Source organism: Ornithodoros turicata, chromosome 2, assembly GCF_037126465.1.
Source record: "Ornithodoros turicata isolate Travis chromosome 2, ASM3712646v1, whole genome shotgun sequence".
In the NCBI taxonomy this organism is placed as follows: Eukaryota; Metazoa; Arthropoda; class Arachnida; order Ixodida; family Argasidae; genus Ornithodoros; species Ornithodoros turicata.
The window spans coordinates 145,065,612-145,077,994 of record NC_088202.1 but is presented as its reverse complement, the minus strand read 5'-3'; the positions used below and the strand labels follow the sequence as shown (position 1 = coordinate 145,077,994).

Here is a 12,383-nt window from a genome sequence, read left to right as displayed (position 1 = left end):
GTGTATGATTGTTGTGAGATAATCCATATTGTCAACCGGAGCGTCCCGAAGTAGTCAGGGTGAGCTCAAGGCCGTCGGCCTTGATGAGCTGCTTGCAAACGAAAGGAACATTTCCCCCGCGCACGATAGATGGCATAACGCGCTAAAGTGCTCTGAAGTGCGCGTGCGCGATAGCGTGGCGCGGAAACAAGATGGTGCATGCTCGCTCTTGGAACTCAGTGTCGCTACTCTGAAGCGTAGCTTATTTAGTGACTCTAGTCAGGACGCAGCAGCTAAATGTGGCAGATAAGGCAGATAAGGAGCTTTACAGTGACGTCACTGTTAAGCCCATTATCACCCCCTTATCAAGGGTTTCCTTTAGTCTCTCCGTCAATAGCACCCTCATCTAAAGGTGTGATGCTTGCCGTTATCTTGGCATCACCATTGACAGTGCTTACGCTGGTCTAGGCTAGTGAACCAAACGGTGTTTAAAAGCAAGAAAACTCTTATTTTCCTCCGAAGGATCAGTGGCAGGGCATAGGGCTACAGTTCACGTTCGCTGCTCACGCTGCGCAGAGCCCTCATTCTCTCGCGTATCCTGTACGTGCCACCGTACGTAGATCTGGAACCTGCACAATGGGAGGCTCTTGAGCAGCTCCATCGGGCTGGAATAAAAACGGCGCTTGGAACACCTAGCTTCTATGGAGTTACCCAGACTTACCTGGAAGCCAAGGAAAAGCACTAGTATCCATTCCGAGCTTAGGGAGCTCCGGTACTTGGAGAACTTGGCCAAGTCAGGGAGCAAGCACTCTCTTTTCTCCGCCCTCCTAAGAAGGTGGTGGTGGTGGTGGTGAAAGGGCTTGCCGTTGTCGGCCTCACGTATGTGGGCAACGTCACGACTGACGCCCTGGGGAAATGTGCGTCCTGGGCCGACTTCGGCACGGTTCTCCTAAGAAGGTCACACACGTCCCTCGGTCGCTTGGCCAGCGAATACGCTACTAGCGCTCTGGCCCACGGAGAAATATCGTTTCAACATTCTGCTGGATTACCTTCGGCGCCATGGTGGGAGTTTGTACCTGGTACAACGCTCTACGTTGCAGGCATTCATAAAAAGAGGGAGTGTAAAAGAGGAAGAATTTTTATGAGGTCAGATTTATATTTGTTGCTCCTCATAAGACAATACACTTTGGGAGTGGTATTTTGTATCTGGGACTGCGTCGCGGGTTTACCCTGCAGTCCTATTTCTTATAGAATAGAATAGAATAGAATAGAAATAGAAAGAAGAAAATGGAAACGTAGCTGTTTCAGAACGCTTGACGTCTTGGACGCCTTTGTCTTGGACTCTCCATAAAGCAAGCTGAGCTGAGTTGAGTTCCACTGTCCATGAATGACAAATTAGACTGAGTCTTAGTGAAATGTTTATTACCAAAAATAGTGCCCAGCCTCTGTTGTCGTCGTCCAGTCTGCCGACCAGGACTTTCCTGTAATTTAAAGGGTTCAGTCAGTTTCAGCGTCGCGTGGTCAATGGAGTCTTCAAATAAGTACCCTTAATGAAAACGAATTGCCTATAGAAGCGCAAGATAGCATAGCACGAAGCTTGCATGACACAGATCAAAGCACTCTGCGTTAGTGCCCTCGATATGAGAGAATTCCGCTTCGAACTCCTTGCTTTTGACCTCGCGAACCTTCGCTGTGTCACTTCTCTCTTTGTAGCTATGAAGGCTGAAATCGAAGCTGGAATTAATTCATTCACATTCTCTCATTAGTGAGTGAAGCGTGCTGTGGGTAATGAGCTGTCGCATTTCGTCCTGCAATTTCGGAAAAATCCACTTATATACCATGTTTTGTTGAGCCGTGCCCCTTGACCTGGTACACCGGCTTCGCGTAACATTAAAAGTTGCCCCAAGTTACTCTCGTCCTCATCGTGACCGCGCAGTGTGAGACCCTGACATGTAAAAAAAAAAAAAAAAGCGAGCAGACGACAATATTGCCAACAGAGCTCGGCGACCATCCTTAATTTGTCGAAGCTCTGAATGTGGGAGCACAGACGCTACGTTAAGTCCTGTGCTTGTAGCTCTCAATGCCGTGGAAACTGCGCGGTGAAATTTCATGGCTTCTAAAGCGTGGCGGTGCTTTTTTGCAGTTCTAGAAGCCACTTTCAACAAATGCGATGTGTAAATCCTTGTCTCGCGACACACTAGCACAGATGGCACTATGCACCTTAGCAGTTTTCGCAATGCACGAAAGTCAGTCGTAGTCAGACTCCTTCGGTCCTTCAGGTAGCCGCGCCCGCCGTAGCATTTGGTAGATGACAGCTCAGTCTTTTCATGAAGGCCACGTGTGTTTTGTTTTCCAGTTGGAGTCACATCCACGGTAGCTGAAGACGGCCCCAGAGTGTCTCCTGCAATAGCTGCTGATGGGCCAGCACCAATAGACTTGTCAGCCACAGACGAACTGTAGGCTTTGCCATCAGTGTTAGGTGAAACCCCAGCGGGTGGGCCTGACGAGCTGGGAGTTTCAGATACTTCAGCACACAACCGTGGTCTCTTGATAAGCAGCTCGTGGTCGGCCTAACATGCAGCATGAACAAGCATCTTGATAAGATGTTTGTTCATGCTGCGTGTTAGGCTGACAGTCCCTTCTCGTAGACTGACGTGTCAAGCATGAGAGAACTGATGTTCTGAGGCTGGAACGACATAGAAGGGACAAATACATACAAAGCCTCAGCTTTGCCTAAGAAATTAACGATGAAAGATGAAAGTCACTGAAAAGGTTAGCCAGCTGTAGGAGTCAGATGACGCACCCTGGAAGTCGCTGAGAAGGCGTGTTAGCTTAGCTCAATTGGTAGAGCCCTGGACCGGCAATCCAGAAGATGTGGGGGTTCGACTCCTACAGCTGGCTAACCTTTCCAGTGACTTTCATCTTTTGACGTATCAAGCATCAGGTGTCTTCAACAGACCAAACGAGCGATACTTTTTCCTCAGTACGTTCTCGTATGTTCTCGTCTGCATACGTATAAGGAAGTCGCGCCGTGCGCACGGCGAAGAATCCACCTCGACCTCGCCTGTCAGAGAACAACGCGGTCGCCGACTCCGGAATCTCACGAACGTTTGGATTCACGTTAAATTCCTAGAATGTTGAGCAGGTTGTGTCCTCATCTCGTTTCGCCATGTGGGTTCGTGTAAACGCCGCGGGGGTGAGGTTACGGTGGAGGAGTCCCGGACGAATGGGCAGGCAAGGGAGGGGCACGACCCCCCGCTCGTATAGTCTGCGCTGATGTCGACATACATCCAGTGAGTATGACGGAGGACACAAAGAAAACCTCAGAGGGTCACAGTCGGCGAACATGCCATTCGAACACGTCACGTCCCTATCTTCAGCATGGCCTTAGTTACTAGCGAGGAACAGATAATGTATCCGCTCTGCCGGACAGTTCACAGAGAGGCGTCACTGCAGTCCATATTCCAACATTGGCGATTCAAATTGCTAATGTCAAATAAGTGCATGGTGCTCTCTTCGTGCAACGACGTAATGACGTCGATACGAACAGTGACGTGGCTGGATGTGCGGGGCGACTGCGCCACGCTGGAGAAGCCACACGAAACCGCTAGTTGTTTTTTTCCCCGTATTAGTGCCGCGAGGCAACTGTGACGATAAGCGGCACACAAGCGTGGACAGGAGGAGAGAAGACAACAGGAAGAAGTGGGGGACAGGGGTTAATATTCTTCCTGGGTCAACATCGGGGGTTAGCTGTGCCGACATTCGTATGGAAAGTCCGCCGGAAAACCCACGGAAAACCTTAGATAGCCCAGCCGGTGAACACTGCCCGAAAATCCGTAAATTTCGAGACATACCTACATCCAGCTTATTGCTTCCGCAATGTTTTCACATGTCGTGGTACAGTTACCGTGCATTCACACGAGCGACATTTCCCCAGAAGCGGAAGATGCGAAAGACGTCATAGCTTTCTGCTGTCACGTGAGCGCGAGCGCTCGACGTCATGTCTTCACGTACACTGCTAACCGTGGGGAATAGCCTGCGCCAATGCCACAAGATATTCCGTAGCAGACGACAGGAAAAAGTGGTGACGGCGTCGTCTGCTAACCGTGTATTCACACGAGCGATATATTTCCCGCAGAAGCGGGAGAGGCGAAGAACGTCATAGCTGTCAGAACGCGAGCGCCCGACGTCCGCGGTTCACGTACACTGCTAACCGTGGGGAATATCCTGCGACGCAGTCACAAGATATTCCGTAGCAGACGACAAGAAAGACGCTGACGGTGTCGTCTGCGAAGTGTCGTCTGCTAAATGCGCAGTATGCCATACCCGATATTCCGCTCCGTGTGAATGCTCGCATAACACGAGACGGAACTTCGTCTCTGTAAGCAGTGTTTTTGCTTTTTCTTCCCCTAGAATCTTCCGTGAGTATGTGGCTCGTGTGAATACACGGTTACGTCCAGGAGGGAAGGTATACAAGTTCACCCCGCCGCAGCCACGAACACAGACAAAAAGGCACACACAAAACAGGACGAACTGCAAGGTATACGCCACAAACTTTTCACGACATCTAGTCACTCGTCGTAGCTTTCGGTCGTTGGGAAAGCCACAGCTTCCGGAGACAGGGTATGTCCTAATGCAAGTGTCAGAATACAATTCGGTCACATTTATCTCGTTATGTCAGCCTGAATGAATGACTGAATGAGATCGTTCTTCTTCTTTTACCCCTCAGGCAACCGGACCTTGTACTCCAGAGTTCGGATACAACCCTGTATGACATTCTGGAAGACGTCCTCACCTTGTTCTTCGTGGAGAACGTCTCATCTTCGCACGGTAAACACACGGACATCTGATACCCCAGACTCTTTCTACTGTTTGTTGCTCACTCCATACATGATTCCATTCAGCCGACGCTTGCCTGTCGGCTCTGCCACAAAAGAACGTATTAGAATGACGCGAGCGAGGCGGCGTGGTGTCGAAAGACGTAACTTTTCCCTGAGTTTGAGGAACAGAGATAAGGAGGACGCCACAATAGTCAAACCGAAAATGAAGCTTCGATACAGTAAAAACAAAAGCAAAACAAAAACAAGTTAGAAAAACAAGGGACATCGCTGTCTCGACAAGAGCCGATAATTGAAACATATGAATCAGTGAGTGGTATAGGAAATAATTTATAGAAACCGACGTTTTTATAGAGTGTGAACAAGCTCAGAGAATTGCGGCGGTATATGTCATACCGAATGTGCGGTGACTGATTACTTAAGGTGCCACTGAAATCATGCGCCTGCAAATTGATGACGTTGCAACGTCTCACATAGCATTCTCCAAAATAATTTCAATTAATTAATTTATTTCTGCAGAGTCGTGGTGTCTGGGGCAAGACGCTCCGCAGAGCCTGGCAAAGGCCCCTGGCACCTACAGTGCTAAAGGGTGCAGTATACACAATACACTGTGCAGAATGCATACAACGATGTCACTTGCAGCTACTTTCAGAAGAGAGATTAGCGTAATACCTTCTTCAAAATAACCTACATTTGGAATCAGAAATGCGCAAAATAGGTAGGAAACATAACAATCAAGCAATGATTTTAACCCTTTTTTTTTACCTACGTTATTGTGAATGCCTCATTTTGAATACCTCATCTCGTCGCCACTCATGTAGTTGTTGTTGTCGTTGCCTTATTTTGCTGTCTCCCAAAATCTTCACCACTTTCAGATCTTTATTAGGCATTGCTTGGATATCAGTCATAGTAATCCAAATCAATTCAGTAGGCGGGACATTAGCGCAGAAATATTGTTTCTCTTCGTCATGAAATTATAATACCTATATAATTTTGCGAAGAACGGTATCACAGTGTGCACGGTCTGGCAACATCGTTACTCGAAGCTCGATTTTCGTCACGTCACCACTGCTGCTTCCAACGTGGACCGGAGAGCGGAGACCGGGAAGGGTGTGCGTGTTGTTGCTAGGAGACAGACGCCAGAGCTCTCGATGACGCGATCTACTTTTGGAGAATCCGAAACTGTGAAGGTTTGCAAGCGCATTCGAAATGTGAAAGCGCGTAATGGTCATTGACAGTATTCGTATTTTGCTTGCTGAGTATTTGCGCCAGGTTGATTTTTACGACGAAATAAAATAGCTATCACTTTTTTTTGTCTTTAGTGGCACTTGAACGTTGTAAACGTCGTTGTAAACGTTGTAGACGTCGACTCTAACAGCTAGGACGCGAGGATAAGGCCGAAAAGCAGTCTGGTATCTGTGTTCCCCAAACTCAAGGAAGCGTTACCTCGTTCTATTGTAAAAAAAAGGCCTTCACGATTTACCTGGAGCAGTAGGAAAGTCCTTTTCCACTTTATAGGGCGGTCTCTGTTCTCATGTCGTCGGACTTCAGTTGCCGTAGGTCGTCGTCACAGGACCCGTTTCTGAAAATATCACCGCCAAATAGTTTACACGTGCGCACGAATTCATGGTATGTAGAAAGTGAGTTGAACCTACCCGCGACACTATACAAATAGCTGGTTCTCTCGAAAAATAACTTGGTTCGATTGTCGTGACCGGTGCTGGCCAGTAGTTAACTACACGTATAGTTAAACTACCTGACTGTAGTTAAAAAGTAGTTATCAACTACTTGCAGAAATGTAGTGTGCAGCTACCAGTTAAACTACTATTTCGAGTAGTTAACTAGAGTAGTTAGGTTACTGCAGGCGCCAACTACTTCCGATTTTGCCGCAAGCTTTACGGCACGATTATGCTTCCGACTTTTACCTCGAGCTACTTGTTTGATGAGAACGGAGGTGCAGAGCAATTGTGCCGTGCATATGTACTAAATCTTCACTTTTATCGCTGCTTGTGATTCATATTTAGGTGTCCAAGAACACTACAGAATGGGATTGGTGTCGATGGACCACGTTAAGTAGTTAGAGATGTAGATAAAATACATTGCAGTAGTTAAAGGAGTAGTTTTAACTACCTCCCCTGAAAAGTAGTTGAACTACTAGTTAAACTACTCCACCACAAAGTAGTTAGTAGTTATAGTTAAACTACTGTAGAGGTAGTTAGCTGCCGTCGCTGGTCGTGACACATCGCGGACTGACACAAGTAGCAACTAGTTAGCGCTCTTAGAGAGGGATTAAGAGACCATCCGTAACAACGTCTTTTCCAGACACTGATCGTAAAATGGTAGCCCATATATTCGATGCACAACGCCATACTCCGGGTCACCCTGTTTTCGTAATAGCATTTGCAAAGAGTGTGCTACAGTGTGACAGAGTGTGACAGAGAGTGACAGAGCGCCACCTCCAACGGGGATCTTCCTGCGGAGAATCAAACTGTTGACGTGGGAAAGGGTGCACCTCGCACTTAGAGCCCTGCACCATCGGCGGATAGAAGCGGATAACCGCGGTATCCGCAAGATACTTGCGGATTCGGATGAAAATTTAGCACTATCTGCGGTGCGCTGATCGGATGCGGATGTCTCGATTTCGGATGCGGATGCGAAAGCAGCGGATCGGTAGCGGATCGGATGAGGTTATACCGCGTGCTGTAATTTTTCTACTAGCAGTTTATTTGTATTGCGCGCCGCCCGCCGACATGGGGCATGCTCGGGCTCACCTTTGATCATGCACGGCTAAGAGGGGGAGAGGAGGCGTTCTGGCCTCTCGAACCACGCGAGCACCGGCGAGGTTGCGTTCCACACGTTTCCAGAAGTCTCTCCATATCGCGTTTGTTGAAAGGCTGTTGAAAGGTTTACCTTTGCTTGTCGTCGTGAGTCTCTCCGCGACAGCATGGAGGCATCCGATATTATACCAATATGCTACCGGCGGGCTTTACGCGTCCTTCGAAACGTGCGGATTTTGCGGATCGCATGCGGATCACGTGTGCGCGGATGCGGGTCGGATGCTGATGCCAAAACTGTAACCCGCGCAGGGTTCTACTGTCGCACCTTCCCGTGAAGAGGCGCGCGCGTCGCTCTCTATGATACTACATATTCTTGTGGGACCCGAGGAAGCGGGGTGACGGCAGAATATTGTGTTTTTTTTTTAGTTCCACTAAGCGCCGCGAAGCAACTGTTGCTATGAGCACAAAACACAAATGTGAACAGACGGGGAGATGACAGCAGGAAGGAGTAGGGGACAGAGGGGGGTTAATATGCGTCCTGGGCCGACTTCAGGGGGTGCTGTGCCGACATTCGTTTGGAAAGTCTTCAGGGAAACCCGGGGGAAACCTCAGACAGCGCAGCCGGTGGTAGGATTCGAGCACACCACCTCTCTTCCAGTCTTCAGCACGACCTTGGCTACCACCAATGAGCGGGACGCATTAACCCGCACGGCCATATGCCGCTGGCCAATCGTGGTGTATACGGATACGACGGCGCTCGTGGTCGTGGATCATTCAGTTAAGCTAGAGTCACTAAATAAGCTTCGCTTCAGAGTATCGACACTGAGGGCCAAGGGAGAGCAGGAGCGCCATCTTGTTTCCCCACCACACCGGTACAATCCCCATTTGAGGATCAAAGACGGCTAACATAATGCTCTCTGTAGGATAGAGAAGCGTGTATGATTATTGTGAGACAATCCATGTATTGTCAACCAGGGCGTCCCCAGGATGTCAAAGTGAGCTCAAGGCCGTCAACTGCTGCTTGTAAACCGAAGGAACATTTCACCCGCGCACGATAGATGGCATCGTGCGCTAAAGTGCGCAGTGCGCGTGCGCGTGGGTAGCGTGGCGCGGAAACAAGATGGTGCATGCTCGCAGTTGGAACTCAGTGTCGATACTCTGAAGCGTAGCTTATTTAGTGACTCTAAGTTAAGCTAAGCGAACTGCACGGCATTCAAATGTCTCAAATATGACAATATGATGTACACGGGAGAAAGATTTAATTGTTTGCGCACCTGGTCGAAAACTGGAGAGCTAAAAACAAGATGGAAGTTAATTTCCACCTGCGGTTAATTTCTGTCATATTCGGCAGATGTCGTTTGCCCCGTTCTCAGAGTTTATGGCTCATGTTAGAGGAGATAGAGAGAGAGAAAAAAAAAGAAGAGGAAAGAGAAAGGGTGGAGAGGGTGAGCTCCTGTCCCTGCGGTGTAATGGTTAACGCTCTTGACCACCAATGAAGAAATGTGGGCTCAATCCCTGCCGCGTCGATTAGCTTTTTCAGACTACTGCATTACTTCAATATGTTACTGATCCGCTAGCGTTGCACGTACCTTTTCAAGAAGTTCCCAAAGCGCCGGTGTCCTGTGAGAAGTCCGGTAGAGATCCTGGTTCGGCCCATATCCCGCCACTTTCGCGGAGTAACTCATCCAGAATCTCTTACTTCTCCAACACGAGCTCCATTTGCCAGTGTGTGGAGCAACGTCTCCTCTTCATCGCACGCTAACACTTTGTGAAGACCTGTCAAGAAAATAAATAAATAAATAAAGTAAAAGTCGCGCAAAATTATGAAAATTATCGTGTGGTAATTAAGGCATTGTAAGGCGGTAGAGGTACAGTCTCAGAAGATTTATCTATTTGAGAGCATGATCCCTTAGTACTCTTACGTCACGATTTTCGTCCCAATTGGCTAATATCGTTCTCAAGAAAATTAAAATTGAAAATAACGGGCAACACTGTGTCGCAGTCGGCACCAGGCTGCGCATTGCTGGTCGAATACGGCGGCAAAACTACATTGCATGCGCATAACACTGGGTCTAAAACAAAAGAAGTCAGAAGAACATATAGATCGCCGTCGGTTGACTGGGAATTATTTTCCACCAATCGGCAAGTGCCGTGTATGCCAAAGGGAGCGTGGCCATTGATGGGACCTGCCTATACCTGAGGCTCCACCCACTTTTTGAGGTATCTAGCCAATCACAGGTCGAAATACAGCTGCCAATTATTACATCCATCCAGTACGTATACCTCACCGTTATTTACTGGCCGCCACCATTTTGGAGAAACTCGATTGATTCGGATTGAAACGGATATCACTGGTGACGGATCAAAACGACGGATTTTGCGCCCATTTTTATCAGCGCCATCTGCATGGAGAGATGCATGCTGGGAAGGCTTAGAATTGCAGAAATGGTTGCTTGGCAGAAGTGATTGGCCAGGAGAGCGGTACAACCGCTTCTTCGTAGCAGACGACTGCAGGTATGAAGTTTTAAATCACGTAATGTTAAGTAGATCGAATCAAAAATGAGCAAAAATGTATGTATCAATGAAATGCAATTATATAATGCAGAATCCTACGTATAAGGGTCGTCCTTCTTGCTATTTTATTGGTATCGCGGTCTTAACTAGGTTTAACGTTAACGACGAAACATCCCATTTTTTTTCACGTAAATAATGATGGCGGAGATAAATAATGATCGTAATAATAAATTACACCGCTCAAGCCAGCAAAAAGTGCAGCAGGTATTTGGTAGATCAGAGAATGCACTATCTCTGGAAATAAAAATCTTGATGCCCGGAGAGAGAATTACACGTCTTTTTGAAAACGTTATACCGTTGGGCAAATATTAGATCCCGGCCCACCGTCTCCTATAGTCTTTAGCACGATTTCCGCCACCGCAGTTTCGTCCACCGAACACGTGCTGTTATCACGGCCCTATATAGTCCTTAATGGGCGCAGACAAAGGTCTTCTTCCGGTCCCGCGTTCCATCTGTCACATTCACATTCCCAACCGCTGGCAACCCTGCACTTCACTACAACCACGCGCATCCACTAGGAAGTTCGTCATTAGCAGCGCCTCTTTCATGCGGTGGCAAACGACAGTGGCAAACTCTTCCCACACTCGACCACAGTAAAATTGCTACGTAAAAGCATTGCTTTCGAACGCAGTCGCAGCGCCAGTACTAATAGGTGAACGGAAGGCGCGGCTCTCAGTAAAGAGACACAGCCGCGGAAACAAAGGAACTGTTGTCTTCTGCTAACAAAGGCAGCTTTGCTAGTAATTCACGCGAGTCAGAAGCGCTAATTTGCATTTCGGCATTTATTACGTTTCTCGCAGCGGAGCCGTTTTTGTCCTCATTACCGCTTTCATCATTCGCTCAAATTGCCTCGTCTGCTTTCCTGCGTGTCGTTGCCGTCTGCTAAAAAAGTCCCGCATCCCTGATCCAAGTTCGCGAAGTCAAAAAGCGACTAAATCTCGTTATGCGTTTCCCGCTCCAGGAAAGAAGGAGAGAGCAAACGCTTCGTCTCAGAGAGGAGTCGTGTTAGTTGGGTTGGTTTCGATTTTCTTTTTTGCAAATTGCTTTTTGCAGTCGGCGTGGTTGCGAACGTCTTCAACTCAGACAGTCGTCCCCGTGAGATTTTTTGAAAGAGCTGCGCTTGTGAAAGTTAAAGGTACTATAAAGCAGTTGAGGTGCAACCTCATGTTTCGTGTGCCCTGAATTGTGTACGTCCTCAGGAGTAAAATGCCGCAAAATTTTCTCACATAGACGTTATGGCTCCCGAAAAAATGCAAATTTAAATCTACTGGCAACACTGTGGCGAAGCAGACCGACGAAACGCCAACTCCGCCAAGTACGGCGGCGAAAATGTCTCATGCGCACTACTCTGGGCCAAACAGAGCGACGTACGATAGCAGCGCCACGGTGCTGAAACAAGGTCCAGGTATAGACGTTTAGCAACTGAGTGCAAGATTGGGCTTTTGCTTGTTTTCTTTCACGCAAATTACATTTTCTTAAAAGGTAGTATTTGCAAATCCCAACAGGAAAGCCATCTGTTTATCGGTCTCCTTGTTTACAGGGTTGCATGACAAATTGAGGACTTCTTACCACCAGGCGTCGCCCAGACATTCTTGACTGCGTTTTTATTTACCAATTAAAAATACTTCGAGTATAGTCGAGAATAGACGACTTCAGGAAATGCCAGCGGGCTCCGCGCGGTGGCGCAGCGACGCCACAATCGTATTGTATCATGGGAGTTTATTTTACTCGCTGTTACCAATGTTTGAGAGAAAACCGAAACTGCTTTCTCTTCTCATATGACAAGAAACTCCCATGATGCAATGCCATGTTCTGCACATTGCGCCGCCGTGCGGGGCGCGATGGCATTTTCCGAAATCGTCTGACAGGGAGAGAGAGTGTGTGTGTGAGAGAGAAAGGGATCTGGATCGGCAAATTCATCCCGCCTATGTGTGCATGAAACTTCCAGGCAAGGAAGTTCATCTTCTGTTTTGTCCGCAACGCCTTCCTCCAAATTTCCATCGCACACTCTAAGAAAAAAAAAGGAGTACTTTTACTCCTTTTGGGGACTAAATGCATTGCCACAAAAAAATAGTCTCTTTCAGGAGTAAATGCACGGGAGTAAATGAACGTCACAGAGTGGAGACTGCATTTCGCGCTCTGTTGTAAGAGCCCCAGGTACATAATTCGCATGCATGCACGAAAATACTTGGAATCAAATTGTCGACCGTGATAT

At 47.9% G+C, this 12,383-nt stretch overlaps 1 protein-coding gene across 1 annotated transcript in view; it reads right to left on the bottom strand.

Moving 5' to 3' along the window:
* Window positions 1-1,384: 1,384 nt before the first annotated feature.
* The window catches only part of LOC135386286 (hemicentin-2-like), a 269,853-nt gene continuing 258,854 nt past the window's right edge, over window positions 1,385-12,383 (bottom strand). Inside the window, exons 11-14 of the mRNA XM_064616111.1 lie at window positions 9,184-9,370; window positions 6,301-6,399; window positions 4,775-4,903; window positions 1,385-1,460 (exon numbers count right to left, since the gene is read on the bottom strand). Coding sequence (XP_064472181.1) covers window positions 9,353-9,370 — 18 coding nt within the window. The 3' untranslated portion in view covers window positions 1,385-1,460; window positions 4,775-4,903; window positions 6,301-6,399; window positions 9,184-9,352. The remainder of the gene's footprint in view (window positions 1,461-4,774; window positions 4,904-6,300; window positions 6,400-9,183; window positions 9,371-12,383) is intronic.